Source organism: Bacillus rossius, chromosome 12 (genome assembly GCF_032445375.1).
Source record: "Bacillus rossius redtenbacheri isolate Brsri chromosome 12, Brsri_v3, whole genome shotgun sequence".
NCBI classification, from domain to species: domain Eukaryota; kingdom Metazoa; phylum Arthropoda; class Insecta; order Phasmatodea; family Bacillidae; genus Bacillus; species Bacillus rossius.
The window spans coordinates 44,241,930-44,268,030 of record NC_086339.1 but is presented as its reverse complement, the minus strand read 5'-3'; the positions used below and the strand labels follow the sequence as shown (position 1 = coordinate 44,268,030).

Below are 26,101 nucleotides of genomic sequence, written 5' to 3'. Positions count from 1 at the left end.
TGGCGGTCGGCGTCATAGCATTCAGCTGCAGCATCCGAACTGGAAGAAAATCTAATTTTCAATTGGATAAGGTATTAGTAAAATCACTTTTCACATGTATTTATAGATTATTTTATTTTTAGTTACTGTTCTATGTTTTGTTTGAAGCCTGTTTTTCTGTTTATGCGCTTGTTAAAGTATCACCAGTGAGTTATTTCTACTTTTAGGTTATATTATTAAATTTAAATTGGCATGCACTCGTAATACGACACTGAACACTAAATAAATCTGAATATGTTCGGAATGTATGAATTATTATTAATAAGCATTAAAGTGGAGACCAACACAAATTTAAGAACACATAGTATTATAAAAAGTCGAGAACTATCACATCCCATTGTGCTCCAAAGGGCGATACACATCACTTAAATGATACAAATAAACCACAGGAATATTTCAAGCATGTTTATTCATGTGTGATTTCATTTTCATCGAATATTACTTCATAAACTCGCATTAGAACTCCAATTAATTTAAAACCATGTTGTTGCTTAACAAAACACGTAGTACCAATGCAATGTTTTGGTTCTCAATGTAGGGGTGACTCGGCTGAATGTAAATATGGCCGCCATATTGGTAGATTCCACGTCAAAGTTTGTTTGGTTACACATTCCCTGTCATGAACGCTATCTGTTTACTTCTTATATCTGTGGTGCTAGTATTGTTATTTTTGTTTTACATGTTTGGTAAACTTATCCATATTTTGGAAAATTTTTGTAAACATAGTTTCGCAGTTAATACGTTTTTGAATTTGCAGAAGTGACTACCTTGTCTACCTTGCCTATATTGTTTTTACTACTTACCGCGGTTAGGTACATATATCTTGAATATTTCTACTTTTCTGCAAAAAACTTTTCGAAAATTTCGAAATGAATGTAATTACTATTTAATATGATTTCTACTCATTCTGTTATAAGGGAAGATTTAATTAGAGCAAGGAGTTTGTGTGTAATTACTATTTGAAGTAGAGGTTATATTAAGGTAGCCACATTTGAGAAATGGAATTTTCGGATTAAAGGTGAATACTACTAATTTTGTGCAAATATTTTTTAATTATTTTTCAAATGCATGTTATTACTGTAAATATCAGACGTCGCGGCTTTTTAGAACGATTAGATCACCTGAAAAAAAAAAAACACTACACTCGTCCCTTAATTACCCTGAAGGGATGATTTCGTAATTCGTGCACATTTGTGAAAAAATTAAAGTTATATATTATTATCTTACATTACTGTACCTGCTTTTACGTAGCCGTTGCCATTCATTGTTTACCCGCGGGAATTAGGAATATATATATATATATATAAATATATATATACATACATATATATATATACACACGCATATTATACATATATATACATATTATACATATATATATTATACATATATATATATATACATACATATTATATATATATATACATATATATATACATACATATTATATATATATATATATATATACACATACATATACATACATACTAGCTGCAGTACCCAGCGTTGCCCGGGCTGAACACAGGGTGAAGGGAACTGTTTAGAGATCAGATGTAGTTAGTAATTGTCTTCTTAATTTGAATGTCAAGTGTGCAAAATAATTTATATCACTTTCAGATCCTGACAGACGTTGTTCTGCCAGTTTATAGTTATTTACCTGGTCTGTATGTAATCTAGACTCTATAAAGCAATATAGAAAAAAAAAACTGAAAAATAAGGGATTACTAATATTGAAAAGATTCCATTATCTAGCTAATGCTCGGCATGCATTGCAATGCCTCATTCAGTTTTGTTTTGTAATATGTTTGAAGTAGTTACATATATAAAAATAATCTATACATGTCTCTAAATATATATTTGGTAAATATGTAGTGTACCGATTAGCGCCAAAAAAAAATCGTACAAATCTGAAATAACTTTCATTATATGCTCTTTTGCGTCCTCTTTTCATAACCGCCTGCGGAGATAAGAAATTCCAATTACTTTTGGAGATATCGCCGTTCAAGACCTATGTAATCATTCGACCCTCGCAATTTTATATTTTGCCGTGTGCGCGTGAATGCCTAAATAACAGAAATTTTCCATTAGGTAAGGTTAGTTACATTATAAATACTTCAAATTAAACGGAAATTAAAAATAATATCAATTAATTTTACTTGTATAGTTTTAAGTATTTATAATGTAACTGACCTGAACTAACAAAATGGGACAAAGGTAGATTAGGTCAGGTCAGCTACATTATAAATACTTTGAAACTGAACGGACATTAAAAATAATAAAATTAATTTTAATGGTTGTTTAGTTTAAAGTATTTATAATGTAGCTGACCTAACCTAACAAACCAGAACAAAGGATTAACAGTAGGAACGAACGTAATTTTTTAAAGCATAAAAATTTGAAACGTTAAAAACTCACCTAAGTTGGAGGCGGCCTATTGGTTTATTTGAATATTGGCCTATCACGTGACTACATTATCCAATAAAAAAACAATTGATACTCATAACAAAAAACAATGGTGAATGCAGTGTGAATGTGCAGGTATAGTGATTAAAATTTAAAAATTCGATATCTCCAAAAGTAATTGGAATTTCTTATCTCCGCAGGCTGTAATGAAAAGAGGACGTAAAAGAGCATATAATAAAAGTTATTTCAGATTTTTATAAAAATGTTTTTACAATAATTAAAATTTAAAAATTCGATATCTCCAAAAGTAATTGGAATTTCTTATCTCCGCAGGCGGTTATGAAAAGAGGACGTAAAAGAGCATATAATGAAAGTTATTTCAGATTTGTACGATTTTTTTTGGCGCTAATCCGTACACTACATATTTACCCTACATATATACCTCACACTATCTCTATGTATTCTATATGAGGGTACTGATTGCTTCGTTGTTAATGGGTCATTCCATGAAAGATGACCCAAGCATAAAAAAAATTTAACTATTTAAAATTAATTGTACAGTGCATATTTGTATTACTTAATAATCCTTTTACTATATATGCAAAATTAAAAAATTATTTACTCAGTTAAAACTTTATTTTCCAATGTTAGACTTTAGTGCTAACAATACTGTTGCCAAAAAGGGAAAAGTACATCTCGATATTGACTACCCTGATTTTCTTCCTGTTTGAGTTATGTCCATTGTTTTGTGTTGACCATACTGTACAGATGTGGAAGTATTTTTAATACCATTTTGGACCAAATCAGGTAAGCATATATTGCACAGCATAAAATGAAAATATTTAATGATTTTGTGTCACACACGCAACACAAAACATGGTTAAATTAGTTTTTACAAACAACTAATTGACATATCACTGTGAAACTTTCTAGAAGTGAGGTGTGCCACATGGCCTACATTTTACTATAACAAAGTTTTCTGGTAACATTTATATTTTTAACTGGAAGTAGGGTCATTCCATGAGATTTCAACCAAATAAAAAATATTTGGTTGCTGCATGTTTTTCAAAAATTCCGAAGATTTGTCCATTCATTGGTTCATGTTTTGAGAGATCAAAACCAATTTTATAAAAAATTATTTTCTTTAATTTTTGTCTAGGCACCTGTTTGAAGATGGCGGCGTATGAAGATTTCAGCATTTTCAAGCATTTACGAAAAATGCTATATCTCCTTCAATTTTTATCGTAACAACTTTTTAAAACATACATTTTACTCAGCTCTAAATGCTGTTTAATTTTTGTTATAAGCATTTCCTGCTGTGATAATTAACATATTTTCTGTTATTTTTCAAAGTTTACCAACAAAATTGACTTTTTTTCCAACTTTAAGCCTAAAACCTTCCATGAAGGACATAAAACATTCCAATGATTTCTTGTATGTGTATACTACAGTATTAGTATTATGTGGCAGATAGGTGAAAATTGGGGTGTTTTGAGTCCTTTCATATTTACAGGCTGTTAAAAATGGAATATTTCTGAAATTTTCCATTTTCAGCGTAATTTTTTACGGTGTGGGACACATGTGAAAAATTTAACATTTACACAGAATGTAGTTCTATTGAGGTACTTTAGCATATATAAAATTGGTGAGGGTGTTTTGCAAATTAAAACCAAAAAAAAATTTTGAATTTAGCAGAAAATCACTATTCACTGACTCAAAATTAGAATTTATTTAGATTGGGAATTGCTAATTTAACAATACACAAATAAGAAAACACAATGCTTAAGATGATCTGCGAACACTTATATACAATGCAGTGTATAAATAAAATAATAACAGTAATTAATGTTATCTGCACTGAAAATTGAAACACCTAATGAGAATGCATAATGTCTCTTCTGTAAAATCTTTCTAAAGCTACTGGTAATTAACACACAAGGAAAACTTCTACAACAGGAGTGGCTCTGTAATAAGTGATGTTATTCCTTCAAATATAAAAATATTGCTATAGGGCGTGTTTTTATTCTCATTCAGCAAAGCAATGAGATTGTCAAACAGAAAGAAAAAAAATAAGAAGTGTGAGGTAGTAATAATGCCAGTTGAGGAATGTAATCTCTATGAAAGTTTGCAATTTTTTATTGTCGCAACTCTTTTACATAATGCTTAATCTATGATATTAGTGTTTGTTTTGTTTTTTATATAGCTATAGGTGCATTGTTTTGGATGATGTATGAAATGAAAATCCTACAGTGAGTTTTTCTATTATTTTACATGATTGTGTTAAAATGAAGTGTTCAATTGGACATTATTTGAGTGAAGACTGCCACAAGAAAGACTATGGTAGAAATATTACAGACCATTTAAAAAGGTTTAGTGAGTTAAGTGAGAAGAATCAAAGCCTTTTGAATCTAAGATTACAACAATGTGACATTGAAACAATCTGTACTTTCCATGAGAAGAAGTATTTGGAAAAATTCTCTCACCTGTTTGGGAAAACTTGTTCAGATCCATTCAGTGTACATAAAAAAGTCATTTCTAAGGGTCTCAAAGAAATATCTCTGAATTTTTCAACAAGGTATTCAATACTTAATCCAAGTCTAAAATTGATTCCTGGTAAAAGTTTGTGCATTTCCTGCAAGAAAAGAATAGTGGATTTACAAACATGTCAAGAGGAATCATCTGAAGATGATCTCTATCATCCTGTTGAAGAAACTTTAGTTGAGGCAAATTTGATCTGCGAGACATTGGGTGTGTCACCTGTTAAAATACAAAAACTCAGCATTGAAAACCGACCTCGAGCCTTAGACACAAAAGCCAACAAAATTTCTTCAGCTTTCAAGAAAAAAATCTCCACTTCTCTTGAAATCTGCACAGTGGAGGAAAGTGAAACACTACCACCAGAGGACGATTACAGTACTTTGTTGAACTGTTTAAAAGAAAAGTTCAAGCAACCATCCTCTTTTTCTGAAAAGGTAAAGATTCTAAGTTTGGCACCAAAATCCTGGTCGATTGCTAAAACATGTGAATATTTTGATGCTACCCCTTACCTTGTCAAAACTACTAGGAAACTTGTCAAGAAGCATGGAATTCTACCTGGCACGGATCACAAGAAGTGTAACAGACTAACTAATGAAACAGTCAAAGAGGTTGTGAACTTCTACGAACAGAATGACAACAGCAGAATCTGTTCAGGTAAAAAAGAGTACATTTCCATAAGAAATGAGCAAGGACAAAAAGAGCACAAACAGAAAAGGCTAGTTCTTTGTAACTTGAAAGAGCTGTATGCAAGCTTCCGCAGTGAAAACACAAATCACAAAATTGGATTTTCTAAATTTGCAGAGCTTAGGCCTAGGTGGTGTGTGTTGGCTGGTGGAAGTGGCACTCACTCTGTCTGTGTCTGCCTTGCTCATCAGAACATTAAGTTGATGTTAGATGGGGCAAAGCTCAACATAAATTACAAGGATTTACTTGAATCTATTGTGTGTGATGTAGAAAAGGAAGAATGCATGCTTAGTGAATGTGACAGCTGCCCTGGACCAGAGGTGTTAACAGATTTGTTGCAAATGGAACTGAAAGCCATGAATGAAGGCTCTGAATTTAGTGGAAGTGAAGATGAAGAAAAAAGTGGTGAGTGTAGCAATAATGATGACTTTATAGAGAGTGTCACTTACACTTACAAACAGTGGGTGAACACAGACAGGGCAGATCTCATAAGTGTTACTAAAACTAATGATGAGTATATTGAGGATCTAATTACAAAGCTGACGAACCTAAAGAGACATCATTTTGTAGCAAAAACTCAATCTGCTTACCTCAAAACCAAAATAGAGAACTTGGATTTGACTGAAGGAATTGTTCTTGCAGATTTTGCAGAGAATTTTTCCTTTCTTGTGCAAGATGCCATTCAAGGATTCCATTGGGTGAATGATCAGGCTACCCTTCACCCTTTTATCTTATATTACAGGGATCAGATGAAAGGCTCAGTGGAATCCAAATGTTTTTGCTTCATAAGTGACTGTTTGGAGCATACAACAGCTACTGTTTATGCTTTTCAACAAAAACTGATCGCTAAATTGAAAGAGGATTTTCCACAAATAAATAAAATTATATACTTTTCGGATGGTGCAGGGGCCCAGTACAAAAATAGAAAAAACCTTATAAACCTCTGCTATCATGAGATTGACTTCCACCTTCAAGCTGAATGGAACTTCTTTGGTACATCACATGGTAAAAGTCCATGCGATGGCATTGGCGGGACCGTCAAACGCCTTGTTTCAAAGGCCTCCTTGCAAAGAACCACAACGGGTCAGATATTAACTGCAGAAGATATGTTCGCATTTTGTCAAGAAAATATTAATGGAATTGCCTTCTTATATGTGAAAAACAAAGAAATAGTTTCAAATGAGGCATTTTTGGAAAATAGATTCAAAAATGCTAAAACAGTCCCAGGAACAAGACAGAAGCATAGATTTTTACCATTTGAAGTTCGAGGATGTATTAGATGTTTTATCACATCCAAATCAGTCAAATACGAGGATGTGAAGGTCGAGCATACATTTGACTCCCAGTTCATCCCGGTGAAACCACAGGGAATTAAAGAAGGAGCTTTTGTTGCATGCATCTACGATGAAAACTGGTGGGTTGCCGAGGTTGTGCAAGTGAACATGGATGAGGACGACTGTGATGTTCATTTCTACCATCCTCATGGTCCAGCTGCTTCATTTTTTAAATCGAGAAACGACCAAGTTCGGATGCCTTTCGACAACATCCTACGTGTTTTAACAGTTTGTGAATTTTCAGTTATGACAGGAAGAGGAAGACGCCTTGATGCAAATGTTGGAAATGAAGTGACTGAAGTTTTGGCACACAGACTACAATCCAGAAAAAAATATTTCAAGAAATAGACTGGTAACAAATGTTTTCCTAAAGTTGTGCTAATGAACATTTCCTAGGTTTGGCAATAACATTATGACTTGTCAAAATTGACTAAAACGTTATACACACTGCTAACATAATGAGAATATGAACAAACAATTTTATTTAGGGTCTATGTTTATGGATTTTCTATTGAGTTAAATACATTGTGTTGTCTATTTCGAGATCTTCCACAATGTTTTAGAGTATTGTGAATATTGAATTTTTTACTAAATTCAAGATTTTTTGTTGGTTTTAATTTGCAAAACACCCTCACCAATTTTATGTATGTTAAAGTACCTCAATAGAACTACATTCTGTGTAAATTTTAAATTTTTCACATGTGTCCCACACCGTAAAAAATCACGGTGAAAATTGCAAATTTCAGAAATATTCAATTTTTAACAGTCTGTAAATATGAAAGGACTCAAAACACCCCAATTTTCACCTATCTGCCACATAATACTAATACTGTATTATACACATACAAGAAATCATTGGAATGTTTTATGTCCTTCATGGAAGGTTTTAGGCTTAAAGTTGGAAGAAAAGTCAATTTTGTTGATAAACTTTGAAAAATAACAGAAAATATGTTAATTATCACAGCAGGAAATGCTTATAACGAAAATTAAACAGCATTTAGAGCTGAGTAAAATGTATGTTTTAAAAAGTTGTTACGATAAAAATTGAAGGAGCTACAGCATTTTTCGTAAATGCTTGAAAATGCTGAAATCTTCACACGCCACCATCTTCAAACAGGTGCCTACGCAAAAATTATAGGAAATAAATTTTTATAAAATTTGTTTTGATCTCTCAAAACATGTACCAATGAGTGTATAAATCCTCAGAATTTTTAAAAAATGTGCAGCAACCAACCCTGGTTGAAATCTCATGGAATGACCCAGTAGTGTTGCGTGTGTGACACCGTCAAATACAAGCTTTGTAAGCTTGCAACTCCAACACAAAAGAGATGCATTCTGGTTTGATTTCAACTATGAACTAACCTAAAAATTAAAAAAAAAACTTGTAACCAGGAGGATTATATGTAACCAGGAGGATTACATGTAACCAGGAGGATTACATGTAACACAGTTTCTATTTGAACACCAACATTAAATTTAAATGACCATTTTTGCAAATGCCTTTGTGTGTGTTAGTGCCAAACTTGCTGTTATTGGTTAAAATTTATTTGAGGTTAATGTTATATCTTTAACTGGTATTTTTGCAGAACTATGACATCTACGAAGAGGTCGCAGGCTTTTAGAGAAAAGCTTAAACAAGACCCAGCGAAGTATGAAGCATACTTAAGAAAAGAACGTGAAAGAGATTTAAATTACGAAGGGACCAACAAAAACGTATTCAAACTGATAAGGAGTTAAAGTTAAAGCGAAAGCAAGACAGAATAAGGCAGAGGAAGCACAGAGAAAATAAAAAGTCACAAACTGTTAAGAGTAATAGTAATGTGTTGCCAGAAAATATGTATGGAAGTAACAGATCCCTAGGGAAGGCAGTTTGTAAATTGAAGCGAATTTTACCACATAGCCCAGGAAAACGTAAAGCAGTAGTAGCGAAATTGTTAGTTGATGAATTACCAGAATATGGGAAAAGATTGAACCTGCTACATAAAATGAAAAAAGAACATGGCCAGAGACTAAATGAAGAAACCAAAGCTAAAGTGACGCAGTATTATCTCCGTGATGATATAAGCAGAATTGAACCAGGAAGAAAGGACAAATGCACTGTTAAGAATGTTCAGTCTGGCAAGAAAGATGTTGTACAGAAACGTACTATGATGATGACCATTGCGGAGGCCTATGAAGAGTTTGTGAAGGAATATCCCGATTTTAAGATAAAAAAATCTAAATTTTTTGAGCTTCGACCGCAATTTGTATATCCCGTTTCTACTATGAGTCATAACACATGTGTATGTCATTACCACGCGAACATGCCTTTTTTGGTGGAAAGTTTGGCAAAGGAAGTAAATGTTTTCCCACATAGTACAAATGATTTACTAGCAATTCTTGTCTGTGATGTTGAAAGATTTGATTGCATGTTAGATATATGTGAGAAATGTAAGTTGACATGCAATTCTGTCAGAGATATTATAAGTCAATATGATGAAGAAACTTTGACTAATGAAATGAAATGGAAACAGTGGAAAAATGTGGAAGGACATCCCCAAATTGTTTCAGAAACTGGAACAGTATCTGACTGTGTGAAGAAAATACAGATGCAGATGATAGCATTCAAGCTACATCAGTATGTAAAAAGAAAACAGTCTAAACATTTTGAGGATGCAAAGAAAAATTTTTCAACTCATGATGCAGTTATCCAAATTGATTTTGCAGAAAATTACACAGCTGTGAGCCAAGATGAAATACAAAGTGCTCACTGGACCCAACGACAAACCACCATTTTCACTGCTGTTGTCTGGTTAGAATGTAATAAGGTCTACAACCATGCCATTATAAGTGATGAATTGTCACATGACAAATATTCTGTTTGGACATTTCTTAAAACTCTTATCCAAGACTTGAAACAAAAAATACAGAATATTCATCATGTGAAGATCTTCTCTGACGGCTGTGCTGCACAGTTCAAGAACCGTTTCACAGTTGTAAACCTTACATATTTTCAGACGGACTTTAATATTTCTGCAGATTGGAATTATTTTGCCACGTCCCATGGCAAAGGGGCTGTTGATGGTGTTGGGGGAACTTTGAAAAGAACTGTTTGGCGTAAGGTAAAATCACGACAAGAGATTGTTAATTCACCCGTTGAATTCTTTCAATGCACGGAGCGTAATGTAAAGGGTGTAACAGTTATCTTCATATCTGCAGAAGAAGTAAAGTCATCATCATCGCTCCTAGATGAACGCTGGGAAATAGTACAGCCAATTCCACACCTACATAAAGTTCACTTTGTCTCTCCTGTAAGAAAAGGTGTGGTGGAGGTATCTACAACTTCTGAAAAAACAAATTTGACAACGGTTGTGTTACAAGACCTCGGTGAAGAAAACGAAGACGAAGACGATGATGAAAAGGAATATGGTGTAGAAGATAGTGATAAAGAAGATGTGACTGATGAAAAAGATGTGGATGAGGATTCAGATTTCGAAGGAGGTAGTGAAGGAACTTCTCTTCAAAATAATGTAAAGTTCAGCTCTTCTTGCGGCAAAAAGGATAAGAACAGTATTGAACCTGGGGCCTTTCTATTAGTTTCTTTAACACCCACAGGAAAGTTCACCAGAAAACAAGACTATTTTGCTGTTGTGATGGAGTATGATGAAGAAAGTAATCAAGTTTTGCTACAGTACATGCACCCTAGTGGAAAGAGTTGGGTATGGCCAGCAAATGAAGATGCTTCTTGGGAAGATATTTCAGTGATATTGAAGAAAGTGAATTCACCTACATTACTTAATAATAGGGGTCAATTTTCATTTAAGTAATCAGTATATATTTTTTCTATATGTAATATAATATTACTTTTATTGCTATCTTGGTAAATATTTATTTTATTTTGCAACCAAACATATCTTTGTCAAATTGCAGCTGATTATTATACAAGCTTAAATACATGTCTCAAAGTGTCACACACGCAACAGTCACACACGCAACATTTGCAAAACTAAGTTTGCATGTGAAAATATTGGTTTTGAGGAACATTGACTAGATCATCTTAAAGGTGCACATTTTATTTGTGTTACCAGCAAGTATTGATCATTTTTATCTTTTAATAAAACAGAATTTTAACATTGATTTCATTTCCATCAAAGAGGGGTGTATACTTTTGTCACGCACGCAACAGAGATTGACAATTTTTTTTGTGTTATTCTCCTTAACTAATTGAAAAATTTATGACATACTTATCTAGTTGTAGGTTAATATATTATAAGAAAAAAAGTGGTATTTATTATGACGTATTCATTATATAATTTTTATATTATTAAATCCACTGTCAAAATGTCACACACGCAACCATGGAATGACCCTAATATCACACGGGTGTTTTTTACTTGTATGGGAAAATTAAGAATGATAAGGCATCTAGTGCGTGGCAACAATGTTAATAGGCAATAGCGCCTGCGGCATTAACACACACTTTGTACGTGTACTGCATGTTGTATCTAACCACCTCCAACGCATTTGATTCTAAATTTGACTTTTAGTAAGGATTCCTAATGTTATTGATAATATAATATAGCCTATAGCCTTCTTCGATAAATGTACTATCCAACACTGAAAGAATTTTTCAAATAGGACCAGTGGTTCCTGAGATTAGCGTGTTCAAACAAACAAACAAACAAACAAACTCTTCAGCTTTATAATATTAGTATATACTTATATATATATATATATATATATTTATATATATATATATATATATATATATATATATTTATATATATATATATATATATATAAGTATATATATTATATAGGTATATAATATATATATATTTTTTCCATATATTACAGATGTTCCTGAATTCACCGTGAAAGGAAGGTTAGTCTTACTGATTTTTGAAAAAAAGAAAAAAAAAAAACACGCAAGCCAATGTAGGTGTTTAATAATGAAATTCGTTGAAATAATGACTGTATTGTAATTTTAAGGAATTTTTAATTCTTATACTTCATGTTTGTTGTTTTATTAGAATAAGTAATTGTATTACGAAATATTTGTTTTGTTACATTGCATCTAAAGTAACCATGTACTACTTTGAGTGATATTTTAATGGATGAGTCTAATGGGAGCCAAAAATTGTGCTCCTGTGGTACATGATGCTTGCTGTTTTAATTCAGTAGGTATGTCAAAAGATCCTGATGGCATGATCCTGTTGGCTTTGGTACATGATGCTTGCTGTTGTAGTTCAGTACATCGGAAGATCTTGCACTTAAAAGAAATCGTGAAATAAGAAAGATTGTAGTTAAAAAGAAACCTTTTTATTCGACTTACCACTTACAATCATAATTGTTCATTATTATGTGACAATGTATTTTTTTTATGTATAGGATCTTTTGACATATAGTAAAACAGGGTTAGTTGGCGCACATTTCGTAGTAAATGCTATAGAAATTTTATTTTTGATAATACGCTGTATGTTAATGGATATATATTAACTCTAACTCTTAATTTTTGCTTCAATACCTCGATACTAATAAAATATGTTTTTTTTATAAAAAATGGCCCCATTTTTCTAAGTGTTGCTTTGCGCCATCTCTCCTTGAACATCAAGGTGAGATGGCGCAGGAGTATGGGACAGTTGACGCAGTGCGGGACAGATGGCGCAGACATTAAAAGTAGTAACAAAAGTGTCCAAATAATTTTATGTAGACAAAGTACTATTTAAAACACATCCCTTAACAACACTTACTAACATTATTAATGCTGCAAAAATTATCCACTTTAAAATGACATAACATGCAAGTCAAGTTTCCTATAATTTGTAGTGGTAGTTAAGTAGACCTATGCTAATAATTTTGAAAGAATATATTCCTTATATACCTTTAAACTTATTCTCAGGCATTCATTTATGTAAAATTAAAGATATTGAATTCAAAAAAATAAGTGATCAGTTCATTTTGAAGTTATCACTTCTTTTGAAATTGAAGCACAGAATTCTTATCTATCTAATTCTGTTTCTTGAGATTTGTCTTCCTTGCCGAAGCCCTTCCACAATCGTTGCACAAATTTTTGTAAACTGAGCATGTTTCATGCAACCAATTCCCGCACTTACAGCATTTGATCCAGTCTACATTTTTTTGAGTAACAAAATAGTTTTCCCAACTCTCCGCACAACGATTTGTATCATCTGAAACAGGATCATCAACTTCGCTTGATTTGTCGCTGTAGGTAGGAACATTGTCTCTTGGTTTAGGAATACTCTTACGGTTCACTGATTTTTTTCTTTTTTGATCCACAGTTTCATTCTTCATTTTCTGTCTTGTTGCCTTCTTCTTCTTTTCAATGTTTTTCCGAGCGGTGAGCTCCACAGCAGATTGTTTTCTTCTAATTTGTTTTGCCTTTACCATCTGGGGTAATGGACTGATATCATTCAAAATTTTAGTGGGTGTAGAGTGGTTACTTAAAGCTTTGTCACATTTTGAAAGAGGGCATGAGACACATGGAAGAGAAGAGGGGCCTGGCTGAGCTGGCGCAACATTGTCTGATGTTAATTGAGTCGAAGTCGTAGGAAGGGAATCAGGCAGATTTGTCTGGGAAAGCTCTACAGTTTGAGCAGCATCTGAAATGGAAAACATGTAGTCTGGTATTGCATTTGGGTTAAATGGATATATGCCACATGCCTTAAATCCACTAACTGCATTTTCTACCGATGCTGCTTTTTTCCATGCTGTTCCTAGTAAATGGCCTACTCTTGATTTGGTGAGACCCTCTTTACCTTTTGACTTCATAGCAGCCTGTGTTTCTCGGTTATAATATTTTTTAAGTGGGCCAAAAAAAGACCTGTCAAGTGGCTGCAAGGCATGTGTAGTATGACTTGGCAGACATAGCAACACTACATTATTTTCATCAGCCAGCTCTAACAGTTCTACTGAATTACAGTGTGAGGCATGCCCATCCAAAATTAACAAATTAGTGCCAGGAGGTTTCTTGGAACAAAACATTTCTCTGAACCTTTTCTAGAACAACTCCGAATTCATATAGGCTTTTTTTGAATTCATATAAACCTCTGAACCTGGAGGAAGCCCATCACTAAATTCTCTCTTCTTGTAAACCCCTTTGACAATGATTGTAGGCGGCAAAAACCTACCTTCTGCATTAACGCAAGCAACCACTGTGATAGTCTCCCCCTTCTCACCAGACGTCAGACTAAAAACATCTTTTGAACCTTTAGCAGCCAAAACTTTGCCCGGTTTATTGATCAGTTGAATGCCTGATTCATCTACGTTGAAGATGTTACCTGGCTTGTCAAATAAACTGTGCGTTATTGTTATTTCCTCCAACAATGCAAAATACTCGTCAACTTCCTCCCGGCACAACCGGTGCGCCCGTGCTACAGACAAGCCCTGTGATTGCCTTAAACTGATGTCTGGGTTTTGCTCCATAAATGATTGGAACCAATCATAACCAGCTTCTGCTTTTACCTTGTTGAAACGGTGGTTAACGTTAAGGCTTTCAGCAAAGTTAAATGCTAACTGACGGACTGTACGTTGGGTAGGTCCAAAACCCAATGAGGCAAGTCGTTTAATGTGTGATACCAAACGCCTTTCATTTTCAGCTCCCAAACTAGCTTGTGGACCGAGAGAAAGTTTTTTTACGTTACCAGAACTTTTTCTTCGACGTAAAGTGCTCTCTGGGATGTTGTAGTACCTCGCCGCTTCTCTTATTCTAATGTCTCCAGCCTTGATACGAGCCACTGCTTCGCAGAGATTTTCTTCTGACCACTGCCCTCTAGAATGTGTTCCAACTTTTCTTATGTATATTCTGCCCATTTCATTCCTGAAAGAACAAATATGCCATTTTGTTAAAAACTACAGGACATGAATGTGCACACTACTCTCTAAAATTTTAACTAAAGAATGGCGTGAACACGAAAACTTTGGTTTTAATATACACTTTCTTAAATGTTGACTATCACAACTATATGCCACTTTTTTATCTGGGAAAATTTATTTACAAGAATTTTTCAGGCTAAACATGTAACAATTAAACATTCAAATATATTTTTATGAGTTTTTTTACATACAATATACGAATATATGTATAATATTTAAGCCAATTTTACGATGAATGGTCAACTCGTCAAACAACAAAGCATGCGTGCTCAAATAAACAAAAAGAAAATTTTCATGGTTTAATACAATATGCGCCATCTCACCCGCAAACTGAGTGAGCCATCTGTACCAAAACTCAAGGTGAGATGGCGCAGTGAGGCACTTAGAGAACCAGGAAACCAATATGTCTGAAAACGTACATAACTATCCACTGAGGTATAAATGAACATATACGGTTGCGTTTAAGAACAAATATTAAAACCATTTCATCAATTATGATTTTAATCTCACATGACACGAAAATTCAACGCTAAAACTAAGTACTCATCAAGAAAATCCTTAGATTTCAACGAAATCGAACAGTCTGCCGCAGCTTAAACAAGCGCACGTTACAACTGCGTTACGCAAGAACAATCCAAGGTACCTAGAGCTGCGATCTAGCGGGCACCGTGCCAACTACAGCCACTGCGCCGTCTCCCCCGGTGCGCCATCACACCCGGTTTTACCCTACTGAATTAAAACAGCAAGCATCATGTACCATAGGATCAATCCAACAGGATCATGTCATCAGGATCAAACCTTCAGGATCCAGGGATAAACTTAAATATATGAAACGGAAGAATTAGTGTGCTAATTAATCAGATATGCGATCGCAGGTAAACAATAATTGGGGGCGGCAGTGTGAAAACACTGGTATTGTAATGTAATCTTTAAACTTGTATTTTTCACAAACGGAAGAATTAGCGTATTTTTAATTTTCCATATCACAATTTTGTGAACACAATAACTGTCACAGTTTTTCACAAATCACTTCCAAACTGATAAATAAAATCTAGTATTGGAAAATCTGGGTCGAGTTCATCGATGGGCAATACTGACCAAAGGGGTAGAAATGGGGAAGGTGTTTTGAAAAACCGAAAAATCGCTGTAACTTTCATAATATGAAAATGTTACATCTGTTTGGATGTATTATAACTAGTAGGAGTAATACCAAAATATTTTGTTAGAAAAAGTTTTTGATACGACTAGCCATAACTGCAAGGGGTTGAAAAAACAACAGTTAGAGGCCAAAAAAATATATCTCCCTTTGTAGGCACTGCAACAAATTCGTTCAGTTGGTTTATATATCTTATAATTTTTATCTAGGTATAGCTTTTGTCTGAAACATTTTTTGATTGGACAAACTATTACTGCTAAGGGTTAAAAAACCTAGGGGTAGAAAAAATAATTCATAACTCTCTTAGTATTGTTTTAAATGTTATAGTTTTTTATCTAAAACTTTTGTTTGAAACAATTTTTGATAAGACAATCCATTGTGGTAGGGTATTGAAAAAATTAAGGTTTAGAATTTTAAAACATTCATGATTTCTGTACTATGTGCACTATTTAATCCATTCTGTTTTATGGTAAAACCTAAAATAATCATCTATAACATTTCGTCTGAAATAATTTTTATACGACTAACTGTTACTGCAAGGGGTGGAATAAACAGGGGTTGAATGAAAAAAATATCATAACTCCCTTCGTAGGCACACCATCAAATTTGTTCAAATGGTTTGTAGATATTATAAGTTTTATTTAAAAATTTTGTCTGAAATAATTTTTGATTAGAAGAACCATTGCTGCAAGGGGTTGAAAAAGTAAGGGGTAGAATTTAAGGGATGAAAAATAGTGTTTGGAGGTCAAATATTTTTGCTGTATGGAATATGAGAAAATGTTAAGTAGATATTTTTCCAATATTGGCGAACATACTGGATGTTATATAGCTGCATTAATTTCTTAAAATGTTTCAGAAGTTTATAGAAGTTTCTAAAACATTTCCAGAAGAAAAAGGTTCTTCGAAATCTACCTACTCCTGTAGGCTGTGCCGAAAGGGATTTTTTTTTTTTTTACTGCAAAACATGTGTTCTACGTTTGATACCCAGACATTCATTGAGTTGGTCATAAGTGGCCAGCATTGTGAGTAATCTCTAATGTTGATTATTCTAGTAAACTTGTGGTATAAAATTTACTTCCTGGTGCAGTATCAACTTAGTATTAATTATTATAAAGCTATAGGCCTAATAATCAAACATTATTCTTTATATATTTAGCTCATGATAAATAAGTGCTGCACATTTGTCTAGTCATTATATTATTGTATTGTCTCATGTCATTCATACAATTAATATCTAATTGTGACTGCAACTTGTTTCACCAGTTTCAAAATTTGGCTCAGTTCATTGAACGTTTCTAGTGACATTATAATATAGTTATAAAAATTGATTAAAAAATTTAGTAAAAAATTGAAGTATGAAAGAGAAGGCTGCTTGCTTCCTTCAGTCTGATAGCATTGATAGGATGCATCCATAAATTCTTTTTTCTTGATTACTTTTTGATGTGAAACTTCTAGCTCTTGTTATATGGCATTTGGTAGGAGTAATTTTTTGTGAATGTAACGAAAGTTGCATGGAATGGGAATGTGTAACCACGGTGCTGCCAAATGTGGCAGATGGCACGAACCAAAGTTCATAGAGACAAAGGAAAACTTTATAGTATTAACTGTTTACTGCATTTTAACAAGATGGACAGTATTTTATAAAATTCCTTCTCGAAAATCAGGTCCAATAATGGGTTTGTTATTTTTCCAGGCCTTTTTTTCCCTTTTAATCGAAGCCATTTAATTGTATAGTTTAACATTTCATTGTGCAAATCAATTGATTCAATAGTCAACATGGCTTTTCCGGCAACAAATTATAGCAGCGGTTGCGGAAACTACGTGTGATTAGCGTCCAGAAATGAATTTTAAACACAATTTTTGTTTATTTATCACGCTCGACATTATTTTAAAGGATTATACGTGTCCGAGCTTTGTTTTATAAGTATATTAACAACATGAGGACACATGAATTTGCTTTTTACAGGAGTTGGAAAGACTCGTTGACATTTTTTTCTTTCTATGGACACATTCGCCCATTATCAAAGCAATTAAAATGGATTTCACGCCCATAGCAGAAGAGCGCAGTGCTCACTTCAGCGAACAGTTGAACACTGGATAATATTGTCTGGGATCTTCTCAGCAATTGGGCAACTATCACTGAATAGTTTTTGACATGGCAACTGTAGTTGCCAGGTCACTGCCACTCGTGAGCGATCGATTGATGGCAACTCAGTTGCCCGTGTGAAAGGGCTCCAAAGTGCCTTAATTGCAGAGGCAATCATCCTTCTAATGAAAAAATATTTAAAACACAACATGGAAATTTGATAGGGAAACTAAAAGGATTGTGTCATGCAATAACATAGTTATCTAGATGCAAAAGCTGAAGTTCAACAAACCACTGGGTTTGATCCTCAGGGCAGCAGACCTAGACAGCACGCTCTGTCTAACTTATTTACCACATTCTTCCCTCCCATGAGGATTCCAACACCTCCTGTAGTTCACCCGCCCAGTTTATAGATCACCTGTTTGCTCAGATACCACAGTCCTAGCAACATCCCGTACCAACCAGACCTGACGGGCAGTGGCGTAGCCAGGATTTCAATTTTGGGGGGGGGGGGACAGCATTTACTCATCCCCAACATGCATCCATCCCCACTTTGAGAGCGGGGGGTCCGGGGGTGCTCCCCCGGGAAAATTGTGATATTTAGGTGCTAAATGGTGCTATTTAAGGCCATTTTCGGTAGTTTTGCAGAGGTTTTAAAATGTTATTTTATAAGCAAAATAATATTGACATGACAGAATCTACACGATTTTGCAACTAATATAATTTCAACCTAAATCCATATACCTATCTTACAGTCTTAATACACTACAAATTATAGGAATTACACCATCAATTTACATTTTTTGTTCGTTGTCTGCACATTTACTGAAGTACAAATTGAAGTCGCCTAGGTTTTTTCGTTAGTTCTTTCAAAATTTCATCTGTAGATATTTGTACACTGCGGTGAATTGAAAGCATTGCCAGCCCATTCAATCTGCCCTGAAATGAGAAATCAGAAAAGTGATTAACTTTGTAAAAGTTACATATGAAAATCAAAATATAAACACAGTAGCCTATATTTGCATAGTTATTCTATACTTGAGTTGAGAGTTCAGATATTTGGGTGTCTCTTAACATCTTATTTTTTAAGGTGATGAAGATGACATGAACTGATGAGGTCGATATGAAGCAAAGATGGAATGCTGGGATTGGGGGAAATGGGAAATTCCCAAGAAAACCCACTGCCCTGTATTAATGTCCTTCTCCTATATATTATTGACTTGAATGGCAGAACGAGTTAAAAAATACACACACAAAAGTTTTTTTAACTGAATTGTTTAAGTTTCACAGCAATGTTTACTACACCATGTTATAAAAAACACAGTTAAAATACAACTCTTACCTGAGATACTGTGTTTCGGAGATAGGTCTTTATCCTTTTAAGGGAAGAGAAGGACCTCTCCACAGAAGCTGTTGATATAGGCAGTGTGGCTAATATCTGAAGTAGGCGAAACACATTCGGAAACATGTCACGATTGCACTGTACTAATGCATCCATGGCATTCTGAGGCTTCTTCTCGATATGTTGCCACTTTCTATACCAGAGTCTGATTTCTGCCATGATGGTGGAATTTGGGGCATTCAAATCCCAGTGATAAAAACTAAGAAGTTTCTCAATATCTTCCTCAGAGTCAGCTTGTAAAGAGTCTATATCTGCAGCACCAGGAATAATTGCATGGAATCCTTTCAGCAGAGATGAATGACAAATAATTCTACTGTTTAATTGTTAAGAATGTGTCCAAGAAAGGAATAAACACAGCGATTCTGAAATAATTTTCTGGGGATGCAGAATACTCTTGGGGATTTGGTCTGTGGTTTTGCCTGCCTGTGGTTCTCGGTAGATTCAACAACACTCCATTTTTATCTGCGATGGTTTTAGCTTCTTCGAAAATGATATGGAAATGATTTTCTGCATCATTCCTCAAAACTTGGATTTCTTGAAGAGTCAGCTGAGCCATATCTACTGCTTCTCTCAGGTCAATATTCTTTGTCTGTAAATGCTTACTGAATGGCAAACCAATGCTGAATATTTTTTTCAGTATCATCAGAGATATCAAAAAATTGGACTGTTGAATGGCACTTTTAAGAATTGCTGCTTGCTGTGATGTGTCGGACGAGCCTTGCAAGTGAGTAATTTGTTCAAGTGATTCTACTACTGGTTCCAGGAGCTCACAGAAATCACTTACAGCATGATAACGTTCAATCCAACGTGTTGCACAATTTCTCTTAAAGTGTTCGAGCATGATGGTCAGAATCCATTTCTTGTATGGCATTAGTGAGAACAGCTTTCCTCTTTGGATGAATAAAAAAGTCATGTGTCTTTCCAATAATTCCGATACAATTTCGAATATCCTGGACTTCGCAACATTTAGAAATTACAAGATTGAAGGAGTGAGCTGCACAATGAATATAAATAGCTGTAGGGTGATTGGTCTTCACGTGTGCTTGAACTCCATTAAACCGTCCTGACATTGCAGCTGCTCCATCATATCCTTGTCCTCTAAGATATTGTAAATTAATTCCAAATGATGTGAGACTTGATAAAATCAGTTCTGAAATTCCTTTACCTGTGAAATCTGATGTACTGACAAATTGCAGGAAGTCCTCTTTCAACATCATTTCTTTTAGGTCTACATATCTAACACAGAGGGACACTTGCTCCACACCAGAAATATCAGCTGTCTCATCAGCCAATACAGCAAAGCATTTTGCTTCATTGATCAAGTTAACTATCTTTGCAAGAAGCACAGAATTACACGAATCAATTATCTCGTTCTGAATTGTTGGACTGATGTATTTGTTGTTTTCTCCAGGATTGCTAAGAACACTTCTTAAGCTGTCGTCTCCTTGGGCTCTAAATCAAAGAAGTGCACGAAAATTGCCCTCATTACTTTCAGGTTCTCCTCCAAGAACGATTTTCCCCGAATCTCTGTGACCACGGAGAGCTATTTCTTGTCTTCCGCAGAATGTGACTGCTTCAATTATCGGGACAATAACTTTCCTGTTTGCCTCAAACTGCTTAGCACGCTGTTTGTCAATTTGGTTTTGTACCGAAAATTCTGTAGGACTGGTTGAAACAGCCAGAAAGTGCTCCGCATCAGCAACACAGCCAATGTGATACTGGAGAGATTCATGTTTTGAGAAGGATTCAGTAGCTTTCCTCCAACAATCAAATTTTTTTTTTGCCAAAATCCCAAGTTCTTGTGAGTTTATTCCAGCTCCTGATTTTGAAAAAAGGACACAAAACTTACAAAATGCCCCATTTTCTTTACCTGAATAACATAGCCATGGCCACCGAGTTAACCAGCTATGCTGGAATTTCAGAAAATGCTTTTTCTCTGTACAGCTTCCTTTTCTACGTTCCGTTGCAGGAAATTTGTAGGTTTGTGGAGGCACTCAAATACTTTTCAAAACTTCCTCTCGCTCGTGATCATTCAACGGTCTGTTCAGGTAATGTAAAATATCTTTTGCATCTACGCTCTGAGTTGCATTAACATTCACATTTTTATCATGCATAACATCTGTATCTGAAGCTATTGCATTCGTATGGTGTTCGGTATCGTGAGATGTAGATGGGCATTGTCTTTTGGCAAAGAATTTTGAAATAGAAATCTGGCACTTACGCTTTTGTTTATCCATAATGAAATGTCCAAAATTCTTTTCTGAAAAGATAAAGAAAAATGAAATTTGTAGAAATTTTAAACCTATTGAGATTATATATTTAAATAAAACATTAAAATAAACAATAAAATTCTACTGTAGTGTGTTAGATGTCTTATGTTAAACCAGAGAAAATAATTTAAAGCATAGTAGTTAGAAGAATGTAATTGTAAGCATTGCATTACTGCAATGTTAGATTTTGTTTTACTTTTTTAAAACAAAATCATTCCTCGAACTCAATTCATATGCGAATTTTTTTTTTCGTAACTATAACTAACCTAGGCAGATATTGTCAAAGGATGAAATGTAAGTACAGAATGGAAAAAATTATATATTAATTAAATGATAAGTTCATATTTAGATATGGTGATTTATAGCAAAAAAATTTTCTAGCCGACATAGTTTTCAAAATAATATAGCTTACTATGAATGATTTAACTGTAAATGGGCATTTTGTCACGACATAATTCTTTGAAGGCCAATTACAGATGTATTGCGTTGTAGAAGTGGAATTCTCGCTATACACACGCTGGCCAATAGCGAAATAAAACCTTCAGTAAGTCGTGTATTTGCAGTTTGCACAACATATTGCAGTCCAGCAAACAGCCAATTTATACGTGATAAATCACCACCTCTACAAATAACATTTAATCGAGTGGCATACTGCATGCAAGATGCAATACTTTCATCATCATTAAATGGTGGCACGAACACCGAACAGATAAAATTATTTTTAATTACTGTAAAATTTACATTCAGAATGGGAATATTGTGAAAGTACGTAATCAGGGCTCTAGTGCAAGCTGTTTTTAACTAAAATGGTAAAGTTCGAACGAATGTGAAGCAGAGAAGACTACTTTACAAAGAAATATCTTAATTATATTTATGTAACAGCAAAGGAACTATACCTGAGTCATTCACAAATAATTGTGGCTGAAAAATCTTCGGACAGTTATAGAAGGCACCATACAGGTTACTACTGCAGCAGACAACACGCACTGGCACTGTACTGTTCCCTCAAGTCCTTCAAAACAACTGTGTGCTGTGTGAAACGAGGAAAGGAGCAGGTATGCTCTGTCCACCGCCCGTCAGGTAGTGGATGTGCATACTTATCCCGTGACGTCATGGCCACATCGTCTACCGTTAGCCAGGCTCCAGGCGGGTAAGATTTAGGGCGACCTTTTGTGTCTCTGGGGGGGACATGTCACCCGTGTCCCCCCCCCCCCCCCCCCCCCCCCCGTGCCTACGCCACTGCTGACGGGTATAGCTTATTACTTATATAGTACCTGGATGACCGAGCTTTGCTCTGTATTTTTTTTTGTCAGTTGTGTTTTTTAGAAATTATATTTTAATACGAATTACATACTGATGAAATGATAAAATAGGAATAATATTTTTCGATCTTACAGACATAATAATAAGCTTTTTTTCAAAGATCATTTAGGCATTTTGAAGTGAATACATGAGTTAAAAAAACAAATAATATAATTTGAGTTAAAAAGACACAAATAATATAAGTAAACAAATGATTTTCTTGCTCTAACCTTAGTGTTGCTTAAAAACGCATCTACTGGAGTAGCTTTAGTGTTGTTGTGTCCTTAAAGCAGTTAGTTGCTCCCAATTAAAAAAAATGGTATTTTTACTTGCCAATAGATGTCAGAAAGAGTAATTTATGTTTAAGTCGATTATCGATAAAGTTGATTATTGAAAACATGGATAAAACAACATTTTCTAAAAGTGAATCCTAGCTAGATCGATTTATCGCCCCCGAAACCCCCTGCATACTAAATTTCATGAAAATATTTGGAGCCTTTTCCGAGATTCAGATTATATTTATACAAGAATTGCTAGTTTAAAGATATAAGATAAATATGAAAGTTTGGATGTTTGTTCCTCAATCATGTCTTCAATACTGAAGAGAGTTGGATGAAATTTGGAACAGGGCTAGCTCATATCCTCGATTAACACTTGTGCTATACATAATTATGAAATTCCATTACTAAGGTAGTGAAAAAGGGGTGAATTCAATTTAATAATATAAACACATAGGTGATAAGTTATTGACAACAAAGTTATAGACATCAAATAGTGAGTGTCATTTCTCTATGTCCGCCAAGCAATACCCGCAAAGTCGTGAGGTTAAGCTCTTGTAGGGAATAAAGTTGATAGTAATAATGAGAAAATTTAAAACTCTTAGCAGGTTTACTGAAAAATGTTTATTATAATTATGAATATCAATTTGTACTTTATTTTTTGCTTTATCACCAAAGTGAATTGCCACACACTGCAGCACACTGCAGCACACTACAGCACATTACACAATACAGCACATTTACTTTTGCACAATTATATTGGCACATTTACTTTTACACACTCACTTTTCCACATTTAGCACACTTTTACATTGTTTGAAAAGTTTTTAACTTTCAAATATTTTTTAATACTTTTATGTACACCTATCCCTCACTTAGCACGACTAATGTGTTCCTAATAATGCTCATGTTATTCGAAATCGCGTATTCTGAAGCATTAGTTTCCATAAATAACAAGACTAACTTATTTAATGTGTTCCAAAATTGTGTTGGAAAATATACTTTACGTAATATAAATGCATTGAATAACACTCAACTATAAATATGTCACACCATTTATCTTTATATCCCTCCCATCGCACTTTGTATGACAAATATGAAACCGCGTAATGGGAGATACGTGGTTATGTACTTTATCGTCAGTCGGCCGGCTGACTTGCCTGCCCGGGCATGACCTTCAACTAACGCCATGTACCTTTCCAAACCATCCTTTACTGACAGTGAAACTAATATTACTGTCTGGATAATTACATTTTAATTTTTCAATTAATTATTCACGTATCACCACCTGGTTCACACCTATCGTGTCAGTCCAATGATTATTTTTTTCATTGTAACATTCATTTAACAATATTTTCCACGTGAATCATTTGTTTATTTCTGTTCCGGTATCTAATGTCAAATATATTCCTGCTAGTACAACCAACAGCATCAGACTTATATAAACTTTTGGTAAGAGTCCTTATTTCTTACAAATGTGCGAAAAGTTGACTTGCTTAAAACTAACGTGCGACCAACATAAGCGTGGCCTTCATGACAATCTGCATGCTGTATTACTTCTAGTTTTGTCTCAAATACTTGAACACGATGCATTATGAGTGATTAAGTACGTAGAGTTACCGGCAGCTGAATAAGCAGACGTTGCTTTTGTTTGAGTGAATTTCCTGCCACTGGCTAGACTGAGTTCACAGCCCAGTTTGTGGCCAGGCGACAACGGTACGGCACGGCGGCATACGTGCGTACATAAAAATATTTAGTCCTTTACACTGCATAGCCACAATTTAACTTGCCATAGCTGATGTTTTTACAACAGCCGATAGCATAGACAGACCTGCGCGAGCATCTCTTCTCACATTGTTTGGCTAACTGTATCCCATGGCACATTTGTTTTTTACAGAAGTTGAAACAGAATTCGTGGCGTCGTGTTTGATTTTTTTTTTTTGCCTGCCGAGTATTCGTGTTAACTGAAATTTACAGACGTGCTATTCAAGACTGGGGCAGTAAAATTCACATCGTGCTAAATGAATCCGCACAATCTGAAGACGTGATAAGTGAGGGATAGGTGTATTTTGCATATGCTCCGATGCTTTTTCCCCAATCTTTCATTGTTTGTCATACTTTTTCATACTTTCACATGTATTTTACGTGTTTTTTTTATAGTTATCGATATGTTAGCTTTTTCTATATTTTGGCACCCTTTTACCCATTTCACACACTTTCATTCTTTTGTACACACGTTTGCAAACTTTTATGTATTTATGCATCCTTTACAAAAGTTCTCATACTCATCCATACTTCAAAATTATTTTGCACATATACATAGGCTTGCTTATATTTTGTATATTTTTGCAACCATTTAATATTTTACATATTTTTGAACATTCTTTGAGAACTTTTGCAAATCTTTAACATACTACCCATTATTATGAGAAATGTTTCTCACTTTTACCCTTTTGCACATTTTAAAATTCCGATACATTTTTTACACACTTTTATATATATTTTCACAACTTTTCATGACTTCTGGTATTTATGTTGTTCCTGTGGTATACATAAAAAATATTTAATATATTAAATTTCATGTGTGAATAGATTTTTTAAATAAAGTATTTAAAATGTTACGTTACTGCTATTGTTAGTCACCTGTGGTTCATTAAAATAGCTGTTGTTTTAAACATTATACCCAGACAGTTCGAGAGTCCCTAAGAAGATTTTGAAAATAGCTACAATTGGA

General features: G+C 34.3%; 1 protein-coding gene across 9 annotated transcripts in view; it reads left to right on the top strand.

The window, feature by feature from the left end:
- Positions 1-698: 698 nt before the first annotated feature.
- Positions 699-26,101, top strand: part of LOC134537885 (zinc finger protein 883-like) — a 200,509-nt gene continuing 175,106 nt past the window's right edge. For 6 of the 9 annotated variants that reach the window (XM_063378800.1, XM_063378798.1, XM_063378799.1 and 3 more), the window contains exon 1: positions 708-914. In XM_063378800.1, the coding sequence (XP_063234870.1) occupies positions 909-914 (6 nt within the window). In that variant the 5' untranslated portion in view covers positions 708-908. Of the gene's footprint in view, positions 1,058-26,101 lie in introns of all 9 variants that reach the window. The other 3 variants (XM_063378794.1, XM_063378793.1, XM_063378792.1) reach the window with 3 other exon arrangements.